Source organism: Cricetulus griseus, chromosome 7 (assembly GCF_003668045.3).
Source record: "Cricetulus griseus strain 17A/GY chromosome 7, alternate assembly CriGri-PICRH-1.0, whole genome shotgun sequence".
NCBI classification, from domain to species: Eukaryota; Metazoa; Chordata; class Mammalia; order Rodentia; family Cricetidae; genus Cricetulus; species Cricetulus griseus.
In genome coordinates, this window is record NC_048600.1 from 96,656,150 (window position 1) to 96,675,255 (window position 19,106).

Here is a 19,106-nt window from a genome sequence, read left to right on the forward strand (position 1 = left end):
GAGGCACATAGGAGGTTAGAGTCTTAGACTTAGCTTCCCTGAGGCTCTGGGGTCTTGTTTTGGTGGTGGTGGTTTATTTCTTTAATAAAATGAAAGGCGTCATATGCATGCACATGGTTGCCCAGGCACATACACTACAAGTATGTGAGTCCACGCAACAGTAAATAGTGACCCCTTCCAAGATTGCCAGGAGGTCCAGATGAGCGTCTGCAAAAACCTTAGATGACCAGTAGCCACTGTTCCTTTCTATGCCAGGCACTGGGCTTTCCACAAATAACCTTACAATACCTACAAAGTTTCTTGGACAAGGTCATACTTTAGGTGAAAGGCAGAGCTGGGAATCAAACCTTAATGGTTCTTACTCCAAGCCCTGTCTTTTATTTACCATCATGCACACATACATACCTATAGGCTGAATGCTTTGGACCAGGACAACCTAGGGGACATTCAGCTATGAATCATGCATATATGAAAAGAGCATGCACCTAGAAACACACACACACACACACACACACACACACACACACACACACACACACACACGGGGGGGGTGCTGAAAATCATGGCACTATCAGAACCTAGTCAACCTAACTCCCTGCACCCATTTACTAACTGTGGTTATCATTCAACCCAGTAGGAAGACTGACTCCTTCCAGTTAAGAGATTTATTTATTTTGTCTTGAAAGTGGGGGCTGTTGGTGCCACTTTACCTATGTGTAGAGCATGGCTCCAAAAGGTGTTTTATCCACAGACCTACAGCTAAAAAACAATCATCAAAGCTGGGGTTTATGTCCAAGCTCTAAAAGTCACAGGCACTGAGCAAGCAGAAAGCTAATGAATTCATCTCAAAGTCCAGCCCCTTCCTGGGCAGCAGCTGTGTGCTGCCAGGCTCTCTGAGCTCCAAGGGATGTCAAAGACTCAAACCCTGCTTTTAACCTGTCACTGTTTAGAATCACTAAGCTTAAACATGATAAGCCCTGCAACCTGTAGAAAGTAGCTGTGTGGTTTGGGGCACACGGAGCTTCTTCTCAGAAGTGCAAATAGGAATACTTTTCCCTTAGGGGTGTTGTATTGACCCAGGATAACCATGTGGGCGGGCTAGCAACCAGTGCTCAACTGTGTTGTTCTCCAGAGTCAATGCAATCATCTAGTTCAGTGGGACTTTGGGAAACACTAGGGGCATTTTGGGTCATCGTGGAACCTTGGAGGCTCCTGCGGGCAGTTATCTCCTGAGAGCCATAAAATTAAGATGTCTGGAATATGAGTCCTGCACAAAAAAAGAGCTACCTCCCCTGAGGATGCCAAGAGGGCCTGCACTGAAATGCACTTGTTCTTCAGAATGTGACTGAAACCAAGAGGAGTTGCCATATATCCCAGGCTTGGGGCTGGGCTGGGCTGGGGCTGGGGCTGGGGCTGGGGCTGGGGCTGGGGCTGGAATTTGAATCCAAGTCTAGTGCTGTCTCCACTGGGCATTGCAGTATGCTTTGGTTGAGGGGAATCAGGCCACAGTGTACAGCTTGGGGACAGATTGAGATAGGGGCTCTGGAAAAGGAAGGCTTTCCAAGTGGCAAATACAGCTTCAGCATAGATGCAGAGGTGAAAATTAACAGCACAGGTCTAGGGATGAGCCAGAGCACTGAGTCCACCTCTTGTCCCCCAGTCTAGGTGGTGGCAGAAGAGTGCCAGAGGCAAGCAGAGGGAGCAATGGTTGGTCCTGACGGTGGCTGAGCCCCCAGCCCCTGGAATATGCAGCCCGGAGGAGCCCCAGGCAAGGACGCGGTGGCGGAGTGGGGCGGGAGGCATGGTCTCCACCTACCGGGTGGCCGTGCTGGGGGCGCGAGGTGTGGGCAAGAGTGCCATAGTGCGCCAATTCTTATACAACGAGTTCAGCGAGGTCTGTGTGCCCACCACCGCCCGCCGCCTCTACCTGCCTGCTGTGGTCATGAACGGCCATGTGCACGACCTCCAGATCCTGGACTTTCCACCCATCAGCGCCTTCCCTGTCAACACACTGCAGGTAAGCTGCCCATGTAGGCTGTCAGGCAACAGGACCGAGGAGGCTCCAACCCTCTCTAGCTCTCCAGCTGTGGCTCCACTTCCAGGAGCTCTACACTACACCCTGGGCCTCCCTCCTTAAAACCATCCCAAGAAGCTGCTCGTTTGTGTGCTAGTGAATTTCGAAGATGTTTGATGATTGTTTAATGTGTGCCAGGCCTTGCACTGGGCACCAGGACTGAATGGTCAGCAAAAATCAGATATGGAATTTGCTTTCAAGGAACTCCTAGTCTGGTGAGAAAAGACTAGCACACAGTTGTTATACAATGTAATGAATACTGTGATTGAAGGAGATGAGAGAGCTGGAGCTGCCCTGGCTGGAAGGGTCTCACATACTCAGGCGTATGGGGTCATGGAAGGTGATGTCGCAACAAAATAGAGACAGTGGAAGATGAGCAAATAACACTGTTTATACATTGAGCCTGTTTATACACTGAGCTCTCCTGCCATGGCTTTACACCATCATTTTCAACTGTAGAGGGTCAGCAGGACAGACCGAGACCTGAGAAGGGGTGTTCTCAGTGACTCTGGAGACCCCAATCAGATCTTTGGCCCAAGGCCTTTTCTCTCAGGTACCCTATTCCCCAGCCTCAGGACTACCTCTGGGCCCCTTGCAGAATTAGATTTCACTATCTCCATTACCTGCATTCCTCAGGCACCTTCCCCAGCTTTTAGAACAAGGGCCTCTACACCTCTCTCCCCCTCTGGCTTGAGAGGAAGTTGGCTGCAGGGGAAGCTGAGCTCCCAGATGTATTTGCTCACTGTAGATTTCTCTGGCCAGAGAAGCTTATGGGCACATCATAGAGACAAGGACGAGCCATCTCTGGGGGGCCTGATTGAGTTCAGCAGTGTCTCAGCTATCCCAACAGGCGGACCTTTGACTCAGCACCTGAGAGAAACCTGACCAAGGCATGTGGTCCAAGGTATGCCTGAGAGGTCAGGGCAGTGAGTCCCAGGCCAGCATCTTCTGCTTCTCACTTGGAAACATTGATGGAATCTGGCTCCAAGCCCAAGTTTCTCCTTTCACTTTCAGCTGTATATTCATCTTTACTAATTTTAGAATGGGTCAGATGCAGTTTAAATACCTGAACTGTGGCCTAGAGCAATCTGTGTCCTGCCTCTGTCCCTTCACCCAATGGTTTCTCTCCCTAGCCTATCTCACTGATGGGTCATTGGCACTCCAGTTAGAAACCATATTTTCTTTTTTTTACAATTTATCTTTTAAATTTTATTTGCATTGGTGTTTTGTCTGCGTGTATGTCTGTGTGAGGGTGTCAGATCTTGGAGTTACAGTCAGTTGTTAGCTGCCATGTGGGTGCTGGGAATTGAACCCAGGTCCTTTGGAAGAGCAGTCTGTTCTCTTAACTGCTGAGCCATCTCTCCAGCCTCAAGAAACCATTCCGTTTCCCCATTTCCATAAAAATAAACTCCATGTCCTGTGCCTTGTTTGGGGTTGTGGTTGTTGTTTGATACTTAGGATAGAACCCAGAGTCCAAGTTAGCACTCAACTGCCAAGCTACACCCCCAGATTTCTACCTTGTTCTGTTCTTATTAAGAGACAGACAGAGGCACTATGTTGTCCAGGCTGGCCTTGAATTTGAGTAGCTGGGATTAGCGACATGCACCTCCAAGCAGGGCCTGTGCTTCTTCAACTTACCATTTCGGTTTTTGTTTGTTTTGTTTTTGTATTTGTGGGGGGATTGTTGTTTTGTTTATGAAACATGGTCTTTCTTTTTTCTTTTCTTTCTTTCTTTCTTTCTTTCTTTCTTTCTTTCTTTCTTTCTTTTTTTTTTTTCAAGACAGGGTTTCTCTGTGTAGCTTTGGAGCCTATCCTGGCACTCGCTCTGGAGACCAGGCTGGCCTCGAACTCACAGAGATCCACCTGTCTCTGCCTCCCGAGTGCTGGGATTAAAGGCGTGTGCCACCAACACCCAGCTGAGACACGGTCTTTCTATGTAGCCCTGACAGTCCTGGAACTCATTATATAGACCAGGCTCAAAGAGATCCATCTGCCTCTGCTTTCCAATCATGGGATTAAAGGTGTTCGCCACCACCTTAATATTACAGCTGAAGCTACTGTTTCCTGTCCCTGTCTGAAGGACATCCTCATTCTTCTCTCATGACTACTCCACTATGAAATTTCACAAATTCCCCTCTTATTGGACAAATGGGTGGTTTTCACTCTTATACCATTTGGGTCAATGCCAAAATGAATAAACAGCCTCATGTATAAGTCAGTTTGCACGAAGGTCACTATATTTGCAGGATCAGTTATTGGAAATGGCATTGCCGGTTCAAAATATAAATAGATAAGGAATTTGGAAGGTGTCTCCAAAGTCCCTTCTCTGAAAGTTGTATGTGTATCCTATGAAATTCTGGGATTTTTGACACTCTAGAACAGTGGTTCTCAACCACTGAGAATATGGTAGTGTATTAGCTATCCTGCATAACAGACATTTATATTATGATTCATAGATAAATTATAGTTATGAAATAGCAACAAAATAATGTTGTGGGGTCACCACAACATGAGGACTGTTTTAAGAGGGTCACAGCATTAGGAAAGTTGAGAACCACTGGTCTAGAAGATGAGAGAAGATATTCTTGGTGTGGTCTGTATTGTGAGTGAAGTTGTGCATTTTTTTATATAATTAAGGCTTTTATGATTCTGGCTTTGTTTTTTTTCCCTGAGAACTATGTCATGTATCTGTTTGGGGTTTGTATTATTGGGGATTCGTTTTTGTTTTTGAGACAGGGTCTTGCATAGCTCAAACTGATCTGGAACTTTTTCTATAGCCAAGGATGACCTTGAACTCCTAAACCTCCAGCCTCTACTTCCCAAGGGCTAGGATGAAAGGCATGCAGCACCATGCTTGTGTGATCCTCCTCCTCCTCCTGGTTTTGAGACAGGGTCTCTCTCTACATTCATAGCCCTGGATATCCTGGAGCTCAATATATAGACCAGGCTGGCCTCCAACTCTCAAGTGCTGGGCTTAAAGGCATTCGCCACCACACCTGGTGACCTTTTCTTCTTGATTGACCCTTGTATTAGATGCTAAAATCTCAAAGATTCCACTCCTGGAGCACAGTTACGGGGCTTGGAGTATAGAAGTCCCAAGAAGGTACCTTGAAAGCTCTGTGATCAAATATCAACCTTAAGAATCTTGATGGCCACTTTCTAGGAATAAAATAAAGTAATACTTCCCTGAGTCTGAGCCTGTTACCTTCCACGGTCCCTTCTTCTTCAGAGAAGGAAGCTGAAGTTAGAGGGCATGTACAGACTGCCAAAGGAGATGCCCGAAAACACATGGCTAAGACCAGGTGACTGAGCCCCTCAAGCTATCTCCCTGGAGCTAGATTCAATAGCCATTTCTCTTCCTCTGTCTCAGTCTTTGTCAGCTATGGGCTGGGCCTGGGGCTTTGTGTGTGATAAACAATTCCTTACCACTGGGCTGTGTGTTCAGTCCATCCCTTGACTCCATACAGCCCAGAGATGGCCTCTGGGGGAATAAATTAGAACGCTACAGGAATACACTAGCAGGAAAGCTGAGCTTTCTCCATTCCTCCCTTCAGTCAAGGAGTGGAGGGACAGCCCAGCCAATCTGGAGCTTTCTGCTGTTCCCTTTTAGAAGCCTCCTGAGAGAAGTGAGTGGGAGGCATCCTGGGGTCTCCTTGAGGAGGAGGAGGGGTGGGGCTGTCACCCTCAGAGTCTGGCAGGCTGTCTCCAGCAGCCCAGCAGAAGGCTTACAGAATGGAACCTATCCTCCCTCCCTCTTCCTAGGGGTCTCCAGTCCTCATGTGAGATGAAAGAGGAGTTGCATAGGCATGCAGACCCCTGACCCCCCCCCAAGGTAATGGTGTCCCACCAAACCCAGTGTTCCCTGGTCTGGGAGGAAGCAGGTTTATGATTTTCTACATTCTTAGATCTGTCCTCTGCATCCTGCCTCTGCACCAAAAATTAAAACCTCAGCACAAAAATGCCACATCATCTCCCCAGGGAAACCCACTGCAGCATCTCCCAAGTCTTTGAGCTGGAAGTGCTGTTCTGAAGTCAGACTTCACAGTCCACAGCTGACACCCAAGTCTGCCCCCTTCTACTTCAGCTGAAACTTTTACCTCGACCACATGCAAGCTATGCCTGGAGCTATGCCTCCCCATCCTTCTGGCCTTCCTTTTTGTGTGTACTGGAAATGGAGCTCAGGGCCCCACACATGCCAGGCTGTACCTTGCGACTGCACTGAGCCCCTTTCCTCCCCTTCTTTTCTGGGGGCCCTCATGAGAAGAGACCCTGGATTCCTTTGCCCCCACAGGCCTCCCTGAGGCTTCGGGGACCTCATTTCTGCACACTGTCTTCCTGAACAACCTTTTGCAACTACATCTGTTGGCAGATTAACTGTCTAATTAATCCTTAGGGAACCTTCTCGTTAGCACATTTAGCCTTTCCAAGGGCCTATTCATCTTGAGCTGAAGCCCCTCCATGATTTTAAAGATATTCAGATAGCTAAGCTAGGCATGGTGATGCATGCTTGTAATCCCAGCATTTGAGAGGCAGAGGTGGGAAGATTAAGAGTTCAGGGTTAGTTTGGGTTTCATAGGAAGATTTAGTCTTTAAAACAAAACAAAAATAGCAAAACAAAGCAATCCCGGCTTCCTGGAACTCCTTAGGCCTCTGTTATGTCTCTGTCTCTGCCTTTTCCATTCAGGCTGCAACCCAAGGGCTGTTAAATTAGGGACAGGATTTACCTTGCTCCTGGTTGCGCGTGCTGTGGGGTTCAGCACCACGGAGAGAGCTAAAACAGCAGGATTACTGCAGTTAAGAAGCTAAAACCCCATTAAACAAGGGACAGAAGGAGTGAGTGTGTAAAAAGAAAACCAAAAAAAAAAACCAGGGTCCTGGCCCTCTTGGGTGCTCACTGCAGTTGTGAAGAAACAGAAATAGGATAGCTGTAACCAGGGTATAATCCAGGATCTCGGGCACAGGAGATGATGGGCACAGTCCTCCGCTTGCAGGAAGGGTGGCAAACCATCTGAGCCTTAGAAAGATATTATTACAGTCGGTACAACCACTAGGTCAGGGCTGTGCTCTTAGAGGAATTCATAAATGCACTTTGAACAAAGGACTGGATGGATGGATCACTCGGACGTAATCTCCAGATCCTCACAAGATAGTGTGGTGGGCCAGGAAGTCAGCCAGCCTATGACTTACTTGCTCTCTCCTAGCTGGGAGGGCAAGTTACAACCCTGAGCACCTGTGTTCGTGGGGATCCTAGCCTTCTACAGGGGAGGGTGTGGTGGTAGGTGAGAGCACTGTATGTTTGGCAGGGTGGCTGGGGGCTGGGAGGCCTGGTGGCTGCTCTGACTGTGGTACTGGCCGGGGGTGTTGCAGGAGTGGGCAGATGCCTGCTGCAGGGGACTCCGGAGCGTCCACGCCTACATCCTGGTCTATGACATCTGCTGCTTTGACAGCTTTGAGTACGTCAAGACTATCCGACAGCAGATCCTGGAGACAAGGTGAGGAGCTGTGACAGTCTATTGCTGCCTCGACAGATGCCCTAAAGCTAGCCTGTCTCCAAAAAAGGGGGACACAGGCAAGGCGGGGGTGGGGGACTGGGTCACAGGTGAAATGTATGCGTTTTCTGGTTCCTTTTTTTTTTTTTTTTTCTTTTTGGAAAGGGTTTCACTATGTAGCCAGGCTGGTTTTAAACTCAAATTCCCTCTGCCTCCAGCCTCCTAGTGCTGTAATTACAGGTGTGGGTCACATACCCTACTCATTTTGGGACCTCTACCAATGAAGTGACTACACTAATGATGAAGAGCAGGGGCTGGGGGTACATGGCCTCGAATCAGTTGACATGTATGCCTCAGTTTCCTTGTCTGTAAAATAGACTTTTTTGGATCCAAGGACGTACTCTTTAGAGATGTAACCTTCCCCAAGGGACTGGGGCTGCACTTGGAACCGAGTACACGCTAGCGCGGAGTCCAGTGGTTTCGACACTGGCACCATCTTCAGATTTCTGCTTCGACCCGCAGGGTGATCGGCACCTCGGAGACGCCCATCATCATCGTAGGCAACAAGCGTGACCTGCAACGCGGACGCGTGATTCCGCGCTGGAACGTGTCGCACTTGGTGCGAAAGACCTGGAAGTGCGGCTACGTGGAGTGCTCGGCCAAGTACAACTGGCACATCCTGCTGCTCTTCAGCGAGCTGCTCAAGAGTGTGGGCTGCGCCCGCTGCAAACACGTGCACGCCGCCCTGCGTTTCCAGGGCGCGCTGCGCCGCAATCGCTGCGCCATCATGTGACGCCGCGTGCGCCCAGCTGCAGCACTGTCCCAGTGGAGGGGAGGGCAGGGCGGGGCCAGCCTTCCTCGGGGACACCTGGGCTAGAGCGGGGATCCCCTCCCCCCCGAGGAGAACTCTAGGCTCCCGGCCTGAAGCACTCCGGCAGCCACACACCTCCCCACGAGAATCAGAGGGCGAGAGGGAGCCTCCCTGCTACTCCCCAGTCCTTCCCCCACACCTGGGTCTCCCTGGACAGCTACCTTCAGTGCTGTAGTGTAGTGCTCGGCCCCAGGGGGCGCCACAATCTGTGGGCTGAGGGGTAAGCGGATGAAATGGTGGGTGGGGTGAGGAGGTGCTGTCTTGGCCGGGCCCCTGCTCATCTTCCCCAGAGTGTGTCTGTCTTTGCCCCGTGTCCCCTTTTCCAATGTCTGTCCTCTCAAGTGTCTGTCCATCCTCATTTTTCCTGTCTTCCCTCCAGTGTCCCTCCCTGTCACCCAGCTCCGCTCACAGGGCTCTCATTTCGTTCATCCCCTTGTCGCAGGTCCTGGCAACTTTGTGATGCCAGGCCTTCTCACCGGCAGCGCCACCGGCACAGGGCAGAGAGATGCAAGTGGCCCAAGGACCGAAGCCAAGGGGTCCAAGGGCTGAGGTTCCACAGCCGTCAGGGAGAGAAGGCAGAGCTCTCCCTCATCTAGGGAGACCTCGCTGCCCAGCAGCCCCCAGAGACGCAACCACCTACCTTCCAGCCTTAACTCAATGGTCCCTGCCGGGTGCCCCTCACCCTTCCTGACCCCAAAGCCAGATGGCCCCCCGGGCTAAAATTCCTTTTGTTGTGTTTGACTGTGGAGAGGAAATTTTCCCAAAGGATAATTTTCTCTCCGTGATGCTAGGTCCTATTTCTCTGTTACCTCCTGCACTGGGATGGTCTGCTATGCTGTGGGATGTTGAGTTGTGGGGGACTGGTGGTGGAGGGCAAGGTGGTACCCAGGTCGGGTTATGCCGGTGGTAATTCTGTGTTCCAGTCCCGCCTCAGTCCAACTGCCTAAGACTCTGCCTCCATCAGGTCTCAGATTGTCTTGATCAGTCTGTGTAGGGGCAGAGCCAAGAAAGAATAAGGTAGCTTTTTGTGCCTGGGGGAGCTAGGCATGCATCCCCACCCTTAGGTGGAGGCCCTCAGGATTGGACCCCTTGTTCCAACACCAGGTTGGCCCTATGCCCTAACTCACCCACCCCATTTTCCCCGGCTGCCTGGCCGGGTTTCTACCTCTCGTCACCGGAGCTGATCACTGTCAGTTTTGTACCGATTTAGAAATAATAATCACGGAGATTCTAGGAATGGCCTGAGGGATTCATGGGGGACTTGGAGGGAGAGAGGAAGGAAGAAGTGGTGCCACGTCCCCTGCCCTGGCCCAAGAGAGTTCTTGAGGCTGAACCCTCAGCCTCATCCCTGGTCCAGTTGGGAGGATAATAAGGACCCTTTGTTAAGAGGGGTACATAGGATGCCCAGCATTTTCCAGGGCTGCAGTACACAGACCAGGAAATCAGGTACCCAGAGAGGTGATGGGGAGGAATCTGGGGGCGGGGGCGGGGGTGGGGAATTTATGGTGTTCCCGTGTGGGAGGGAATCCATGATTCTCTTATGCTTCCCCTACTGAATCTCACTCCCTCCACCCAGCGCGGGCACTGCAGTACAACAGCAGCAGCCCTGACGTGGGCAACCCAGCGTTCTGGGTTCTAGTCCTTGCTGTCCTGCACAATTTTGGGCTAGTGACTTGCCCTCTCTGAGCCTCCCTCTGAAGCAGAGGTGGTGGCTCCCCTTCCCCACACTTCGGAGTGGCTGGGAGGGTAAGGAGGAGAGATGCCCACTTTCCTCTCCTGCAACTCCACCCCCTGGTTCCGCAGGGCGTGGGGTAAAGATGGCAGCATCTCATGTGCCCGATCACCCCCCAACTCTGAGGCACTTGAGGTGAGGGTGGGGGATCCAGGCCTCTGGCTGCCCTCCCCACTGGGGGAGCCATTGGAATGTAGCCGCCCTCACCCTTTCCTCTTCATCCCAGGTCTTGGATTTCAGGTCCCTCCACCCCCATTCTGAGTCTCTGTCCTCCCCCTCCCCAACCAGGGTTTCCCACACAGGGTCTGGAAGTGTGTGTGACACCCATTGAGCTGTTATTGGAAGTCAGATTAAAAATCAGGGAATGTTTTCCCTTGTTTCTCTACCTCAGTGTCAGCTCTGTTGCTCATGGAGGGAGGATTGGGTCCCTGCAATGCACATGTGCTGTGTGGAAAGAGTGGGGCTCCCCACCCCAAAGTCCAGGCCAACCCAGGGATCAAAGGGAAATGGTACTGGACATAACTGTTTTCCCTCTAGCTAATCACCAACACACAGAAGGCACCATCACCTGCCTTCACAGCTGCCTGGATGTCTTGTTCCTAACTGCTTCTGCCCTCTTCCTCCCAGGCAGGGGTTAAATTCAGGGCTTTCAAACATAGCTTCTTAAACACAGAAATATGATGGATGAAGTCAACCTACTCTCTTCACCCAGAGTTATCCCTGTTCTCAGGACCAGATGCAAATCCACATCAAGGGTGGCCTTCAGAAGCCTGCTTGGAGCCACCGTCGTTGTCGCTGTCCATGGTCCTGACCACCAGGACCTGGTAGGAAGCCTCCCTTGCTGACAGCTCCCTCCACCTGGTCCCCATGACCTCCAGCAGGGACAATGTTTGAAGGTGCACCTCTCTACACTTCTACCTACAGCCGTAGGGAAAGGACCCCAAAAAAGCTGAGGCTCCAGGACAGACCCATGTTTGTTTAATAACTTACAGCTGTGGAAATGTCCAGAGGCTGAGGAGCTACTCATGGGGGCAACAATAAGATATGGTCTCTCCCCACCGCCGCTGGCTTGCAGTGGACAGTGTGAGCTACCCTTTTGCTCAGCTGAAAAGATGGGATTTTCAGACCCACTCCTGGCCAAGGCCCTGTGCTGAGTGAGGGGCCATCCTTCCTCACCTCATACGTTTTGCAGTGGTTCTTCCCATCTTCAGACTCTTTAGACCCAAGACTCCTCCTCAGGTGGAAGTGGGGTTCCATCAGGCTGCTGAGTCTCCTGGCTCTCTGAAGCTTGGGAGCTGTTCTTCAATGAGATTCTGACGTCTTTCTTTTTCTCTTCCTCCTTTTCACCTGCTTGATCCACCTGGCAGGTGTGCCCTTCCTTGCCACCCAATGTAGCTTTCAATAGCCTGCTTCCAGGAGTTGTCCTGGCTGGACGTAGGCAGAGGTAGGTCAATGGCTTGGGAATTCTGGAAGGTCTTTTCTCAGGCCTGTGGTCTCTGCGGGGCCGGATCCTGGGTCTTAGCTTCAGCTTGTAAATGGATGGGATCTTCTGGGGCTTCCGGAGAGTTCTCTTGCCTTTGCCCAGACATACCCTGGCTTTGTCAGAACTGGGTTCTAAGCATGAACTTGTGGGAGCCTCCACGGTGGCAGGCACAGTTAGGGTAGATGACACAGTTCTTACTGGAGTTCCCTTGGCAATCAGGCTTGCCTTTGTCCTTGGCCCACTCTCTCTGGATCCTAGCTTCTCTTTAGGGCTTTTTGGGTTCACAGCTGGCTTAGGGGGAGCTTCAGAGCCTACATTCCAGGCTTTCAGATCCACTTTAAGGAGAGGTGGGGGCCCCTGAACCAGTTCTTGGATGACTTTATCATAAGGACCCCCAGACTCTGGCCACCTCCCACCTAGGCTGGGAACATAGACTCCACTTCGAGGGATAACTTGAGACCTTGTACCCTGATTACAGGCAGCCCCCACCTCCAGCAGTTTCATGTTGGCCACAATCTCCTCTTCAAGGCTATGGTAGAGGGCTTCCTCTCTAGTCCTGTCCAGGGGCAGAGGGGTTTGCCTCCCCTTCCACTTTTGTGTGTCCAGGCTCCCGGGATCCTCAGTCTCTGAAGTGATCTGGATGTCCACCTGGTGGTCCTCATGGCTTTCTTCCATAGAGTGATGCCCATGTTTGGATCTATCCAAGTTCCCTGTGATTACCCTTGATGGGATGGGTCCTCTCTCTATGGAACCTCCACTTTCAGCACCCAAAACACTTCTTCCTGGAGTTGGGGGTTGGGCAGGGGACAGCCGGATGGGGATCTTGGTAAACCCTTTGCTGGGGGGTGGGGACTGAATAGACACGGGTTCACTGAGCTGTGGAGAAGCTCCCCGATGATGCAGGATCCAGAATCTGTGAGGATTGGCTAGGCTGGAGGAACGAAGTGGGGGAGATGGTCCTCTTGCTGATGCCCCTTTACTGGTGGCCTCAGGGATTTGGAGCCTCTGAGGGGTGAGAGCCATGGTATGTGTTCCTCGGCTGTCTGTTTCCTTGTGAACCCAAGATGTGGGAGTCCTTCCTCTGGGCAGTTCACCTGGGCATCTATTCTCTCTCTTTCCTGACAGGGTACTTCGTAGGACTGGGCTCCTACAGGTAGATGAGAATTGGGGACTGGGTGACAACGTCCTCTGAGATGGGGTCATTGGCCTCTCTTGGGACCTGCAAAGGAGAAAAACAGTCTAGAAAGAGAGACTCCGGACCATCAGAGGCATTTCCCGTGGGAATACCACGGGGTACTAGAGAACCAGTGTTCTTCCGTAGGACAGACCAAGAAGTTCCTATGCAGCCTTTCTTCCTGCCTGTTCTCCCTTGTTCCCCGTGTAGCAGATAGAAGGTGATTTCAGAGGAAGATTCCAGCCCTTAAGACTGATGATCAGAGGCTATCCATATTTGGGACTGGTCTCAGTCTTACTCATGAAATGGAAGGACAGTGAATATGGACATTCCTTTTCTGGGCCTCAGTTTCCTTGGCTACAAAATGGATAGCTATTTGGAGCAACTAGATGATCCTTAAGCCCTGGGTACTGTTTTGATCGTAAACACCTGAAGCTTTGTTGTGTTCTGTGGCCCTGGGCTGTGGAGTTCAGGGCCTTGTGCATACTAGGGGAGCATTGTCCCATTGAGCTATATAACCCTTGTCTTTTAAATTTGGTTTGTGATGTGGCCTCCCAAAGTAGCCCAGGAAAGACCTAAATTCACAGTCCTCCTGTCTTGGCTGCATGAATGCTAGAACTATAGGCAAATGCCACCACACCTGGCATATGTGAGGATTTGTTGGGGTAGGACATTGTTCCCTTTATATTGGTGAATGAGCCACTGAGACTATGGAGGAGACATTACATGTCCCTGTCTTGTACCTTAGTAATGGGGCCATTTCTCTGAGGGTCCTGCTCCCTCCTCCCCGTTCACCATGGGGTAGGGGAGAAGAGGGAGTGAGAGGCCTCAGCTTTCGGCTAGAAGAGGTGTATGTCTTCCAGTCCACTGGAGGCAGTGGGCTCTGGGAGCGGCTGATGGTCATTGTAGGCTGGGGCTGTGAGGGCCCATCCTGCACCTTCACTTCATGCTGCACCGGTGGCCCTGGGGGCTTCAGGAAGCTGCCTGGTTTGTGGGCTACCAACAAAGGCCCCCAGAGAAAGCAGAAGAAAGGTTCAATTCCTGTTTATGAAACTCATTGTCCTTCCTCCCCATGCTGTCCAGTTCTTCTTATTCCTCCTTATAGGCCCCAGAACCTATAGTGGCAGTCCCAGTGTCTACAAAGGAGCTCGGGGGACACAATCTGGTCAGAAAGCCCAATATCGGGATTTGCTGAAAGCTATGTTGTATTGCGGATCTCAAACTTTTATTCAAATTGTATACTTATTCGGGGTTACTTGACGTACTGAAGAGGATGGGGGAAGGACTGAAAACCTTCCAAGTCAGATTTCAGGCCTCCAGGGTAGATTCCAGGCCAGACCTGAGCTCTACTGAACTTGGCCTCCGCTGTCTCTGCGTGCCTTGCGTGCCACCTTGTGGTTATTTGTACTATTGCGCCACGTCCTCCTCGCTGTCTTTACCCGCAGTTTCCGCACAGCTGGAGCCTCTGGCGATCAGGCCTATTCGCCCTCTCACATATGGCCTCCCAACCAGGGGCTATCTCTCTCTAACCAGCCCCACAGGTAAAAACCCTTGGGGAACTCACAGAGGGACGTACACCGGCAGGGGTCATGTTTGTCCAGATAATGGCCCAGCGTGTCCCAGCCGCCCCCAACACGCACCATCACGTGACTCCGGAGGATCTGAGAGGGCAAAGGTGAGAGTAAGAGCTGAGTGGAGGGCTGGAGAGATGGCTCAGAGGTTAAGAGCACTGGCTGTTCTTCCAGAGGTCCTGAGTTGAAGTTCCAGCAACCACATGGTGGCTCACAACCATCTACAATGAGATCTGATTCCCTCTTCTGGCATGCAGGTAGAATACTGTATACACAATAAATAAATCAATCTTAAAAAAAAATTTCTGAGAGAGAGAGAGAGAGAGAGAGAGAGAGAGAGAGAGAGAGAGAGAGAGAGAGAGAGAGAGAGCTGAGTGGAGGGCATCCCCTATTCCTGTATACTCCTTTAAACACGTTTGTGATTGGGAGACAGTATATTTTTCTGTTTAATCTTACCCATGACTGCATCCAACAACACTTGTCAAGGGTGGGAGCCAAACTGGCAAACAAGAAGTTGTGTGGGGACACTCTCTTTGCTATACAAGGATTTGCACTTGTCTCTGCTTGCAATTGATATGGGACCCTCTTGCCTCTGTGGTGTGTGATAGAGATGGTGGGAGTTCTGCCCAACTCTGCAATGAAACAGGTCCCATAGTCTTTCCAGACTTTAATTTCTACAGTTCAAAAGCGGGAACACAAATCTCTGGCCCATACCCACATCACAAGACTATTGTCTCAGGATCTGGGGGGGGGGTGGCTCAGGTTGCTAGCTCTGCTCCCAGGTATGCTCTATGCCCAAGGAAAGGCCTTGGTCATGCCCAACTGCTGACCACATCCCTGAGCACAGATCATCTCTGGGGAGGTGAAGCCAAGCGTGGGGAAAGAGTTAGTGGGAAGCCCGTCTCAGCCCTGTACTGCTTACTCTACGGAATGGACAGGTCCAGGGTCTGAGTTTTGTGCTTTGGGATCCACATGGCTGGGGCCACACACTGAACGCAAACCCAGGTTTTTAGGTCCCTCACTCTGTCCTATCCTGTGGAATGGGAAAGTTAGGGCACCTTTTTTTTTATACACCCTACTTCTGCCTGGGGACATCCTGTAGACTCAGCTCTGATGGAGGTGTTGGAGAGTGGTGGTTCCAGGTACATTGATGGGAGGATGGGATAAGCTTGTCAACTTTGTCTGGAATCTCCTGGAAAATTCCACGGTAAGGGAGAGCCCCCAAGGTCTGGTGACTTGGGATGCATGGTAACTGGCTTCCTGTCCTTGCCCTGGGACTTAGTCAAGGTTCTATTGAAGGAAACCCTATTTCACTGACACCGGATGTCCTTCCACCTTAGGTCTGACTTACCCTGATGAAGATGAGAGTGTTGGAGTCCCCTACTCGGTACTTCCCCTCAGATATCTTGACCATGGAGAATTGCACTGGGCACGTGCAATGACTCACAAGGTTCTGCACCTGTGGGCAATGGCAGAGACTTAGCCCTCTTCTCTACCTGAGTACCCAAGTCCGCTCACATCCTGGATCATTCTAAACCGGGTGCCTTTCTGCCTCTAGACCAGCCCCCTTCCTGGAGGCTGGTGCTGAAGTCAGGGCTGGGGGCTGAGAGGCAAGTAGGAAGAGGAGAGTTAAAGAACCCATAAGAACAACGCCTGGAGCAACCCCCTTGGGTCCTTTTCTTCTTCTGAAGGTGGGATACAGCGGACTATGCTGTTTGACCAGCATGGGGCAGAGTCCTGTGGGAAGGCTAAGAAACCTTCCCAAAGGACTGGTTGGGCTCATGAGTTTGAGACCAAGAGAAGGAAAAGAAAAGAGCAAAACAGAATGGGAGACGAGGCTAAGGGGAGGAGAGAAACAGGGATGGGGCTAGCCTCAGGGAAGTGCCTTCTCCTAAGATGGGACTTTGCTCTGGAAACTGCTCCACGCTTCTCATGTTGATTCACTTAATTCTCACAGCAGTCACAGAAAATGGCTACTGTGCCTCAGTACACTCCAAGCCATGAATGGAAGACCAGAAAGGTTAAATGATTTGCCCAAAGTCACACAGCGGGTGTCAGCTGGTAACTAGGATGCCATGCCCTTAGCACCTAGCCTACAGGGCTAAATGAGGGGTGTCCAGTGAAGGGCTTGTGCAAAGGGGCACAAGTGGCAATAGCCACTGTCACATGTGGTAAGGGTAGGGGTCTGGAGTGGAGCAGGGCATTGAGGACTGGGGAAGAAGAGGGCAGGACACAGGCTGGGCCCGAGGGCATGACTGGGTGCCTCACCATCTGGTCCAGGTTGTGGAAGTGGCAAGGCCTGCGAACAGGGGGTGCGGGTGGTGGCGGATCCGGCGAGGGCAGAGCCAGCTCACACCGCAGCTCCTCATCAATCTCCTCTTCCAGATGTACCAGAGCCGGCGCCGCCACACCGAAGCGCCAGGCGCGGCGACCCAGCTCCAGCAGACACAACAGCACGCTCTTTACGTTCTTGCGCAGCACAAGGTCCTCTGTCTCGAACATCAGCACCTCTGGTGTGAGACAAAGGAGAGAAGGGGACTTCGGTGGCTTAAGTACCCCTCTCCCTGCTAGAGACTATCCCAAGATAGACACAGGAGGGTGGCTCGGGTTTCAGCATCTCGGATTGAGGAGGCGCTTGGTTAAGGGGTCCACACAAGGCAGCCAGGCTAACCGCAAAAGCTGGTGAGTGAGCAAAAGTATTTGGAGCCTGGCTGATGCTAGGGTGGGGAAGAGGACTTCCTCTACCATCTCTCCTCCGATCCACTAAACTACCAAGAAGATCCCAGGAGCAGGAAGCAGTTTCTTCCTCTTCCTACCCATCCTCAGCTCTAGAGAACCAGGCCGACTTGTCTATCGGCTCTGGGTACCTCACCCTAGAAGGCTCAGTCCCAGAATCTCCCAGTGGCTATGTGACCTTCAGCTAGCTCCATTGTCCCAGGTTTTATCTTCTGAAAATTGGGGTGAAGCCTATCTCAACTGGAAGCAGCAGTTGTTTGGGGGTTTTGGTGCTGGAAATGGTACATAGGCTAGGCTACATCTCCAGCCAGATCATTAGCTTGAATAACCTCTGACCCGTCCCCTCGCCTCCTCGCCACCAGCCAGGAGTCCAAACCTGACCTTTTCCCTGTCCTATCCCAATTACCTTTGGTCTGGAGGATTGTGCAATCATGCCTAATCCCATTCCTGGGTTCAAGACAAACAACCGTCACTCCCTGAGCCCTACAAATCCCTGCAGGACTGTGTTCCTCCCTATAGAGTTATTCCCCCACCCCTAACTCTCTTCCTAGCCTTTAGTCCAGCGGTTCTCAGCCTGTGGGTCACAGCCCCACTGGAATTGCACATCAGATATTTATGTTACTATTCATAACTGTAACAAAATTACAGTCATGAAGTAGCCACAAAATAATTTTATGGTTGGGGGTCACCACAACATGAGGAACTGTATTAAAGAGTCACAGCATGAGGAAGGTTGAGAACCGCTGCTTTAGTCCGTTGTGCTCACTGGCCAGCTTCTCCCAGTTATCTGTCTGTCTTGTGCTTTGCCACTGCTCCCCACTGCCTGGTTGATTCCCTTCCCCAAACTTCTTTCCTTAGCCCAAATCTCCTCCCTCTTGATGCCCTTACTGGTGCCCACTACTCTATCATCAAGCACTGGTTCCCATTCCGGATCCTATGTGATACTCTTGACTTTGAAGCACACATGCCCTGAATGTATCCATCGGTCTGCCTTCCTAGGCCATGCATTCCTGGGCATTGGACCCTATTTGTCTCGGCCCCTGGTACCCAGCATGCACTGGAAACAGAAAAGGTGATTCATCTGTCTTCATGGATTGAATCATTAATAGGTATTTATTGATCATCAGTGTGTGTTTATAAAGAGGCTTTGCTCTGAGGTGAGGAGACCAATGCACCAGAATTGGAGCTACCTCGTGGAAAATCTAGAAGAAAACCTCAACTCCTGACCCCCAGATCTAGCTTAGCTTGAGCCCCCAAGTGATGCATGCCACTACAAGACAAGGGTGTGAGATAGGTGTGTTACCTTGGATGCCCATCTCCTTGCGACACCACTGGATGAAGTTGGAGATGTTGTCCCTGGCCTGGAAGGTGCCTGGCTGAGCAGTCCCATTGCAGAAAACCCCAGCCTGGGGCATGTGAATCTTTTGAGCTCGGTCAGGTGCCTCAGCCAGGAAGGCCAGAGCAGCCTCTGTGACAGTGTTGGCATGCCGGCACAGCACCAGACCAGTCTCCAGCACCTGCAGGAAGTTGGCTGCATCAATATCCAGCCCGTACAGATCCCGAAGCCACTCAGCCAGGTCTTCCTTCACCGCCTCCAGGTACTGCTCACTGGACTTGAAGGACCGAATGCTGCGCACAGGAGGCCCTGGGGTCCTGGGCCTCCTTCTGTGTCCCCTGTGCTGAGACATGGCTGGAACTGAAGTACAGGAGGAAGTGAGAGCCTCCTGTCCTCTACTGCTGTCTCTCTACTCCTGTTGCCTGATAAGTCAAGGTCCTGGCCCACTTCTCCTTGGCTCAATGGGTCCCCTTCTATCCTGTGAGAGCCCAGGGCTTCTGGCTCTGCAGGATGTCAGGCCCAGCCCCCACTGCCCACATTCCTCAGTCCCTGCCTGAGCTTTCTGTTTGGCCCTGCAAGCGACCTCACTCTCAGCACGCAGGGTCCACTCAGTTCAGCACGCCCCCCCCCCACCCCACAC

At 51.5% G+C, this 19,106-nt stretch overlaps 2 protein-coding genes across 2 annotated transcripts; one reads left to right on the forward strand and one right to left on the reverse strand.

The window, feature by feature from the left end:
• Positions 1–1,469: 1,469 nt before the first annotated feature.
• On the forward strand, positions 1,470–11,495 carry Rasl10b (RAS like family 10 member B). The gene is made up of 3 exons (XM_035448027.1): positions 1,470–2,017; positions 7,442–7,566; positions 8,086–11,495. Exons 1-3 carry the CDS (start codon positions 1,802–1,804, stop codon positions 8,354–8,356), a joined length of 612 nt encoding a protein of 203 aa, XP_035303918.1. The 5' UTR covers positions 1,470–1,801; the 3' UTR covers positions 8,357–11,495.
• Positions 11,383–18,818, reverse strand: Gas2l2 (growth arrest specific 2 like 2). The gene is made up of 6 exons (XM_027426458.2): positions 18,434–18,818; positions 16,663–16,904; positions 15,746–15,853; positions 14,388–14,484; positions 13,567–13,819; positions 11,383–12,868 (listed from the first exon to the last, which is right to left on the reverse strand). Exons 1-6 carry the CDS (start codon positions 18,816–18,818, stop codon positions 11,383–11,385), a joined length of 2,571 nt encoding a protein of 856 aa, XP_027282259.1.
• Positions 18,819–19,106: the final 288 nt, after the last annotated feature.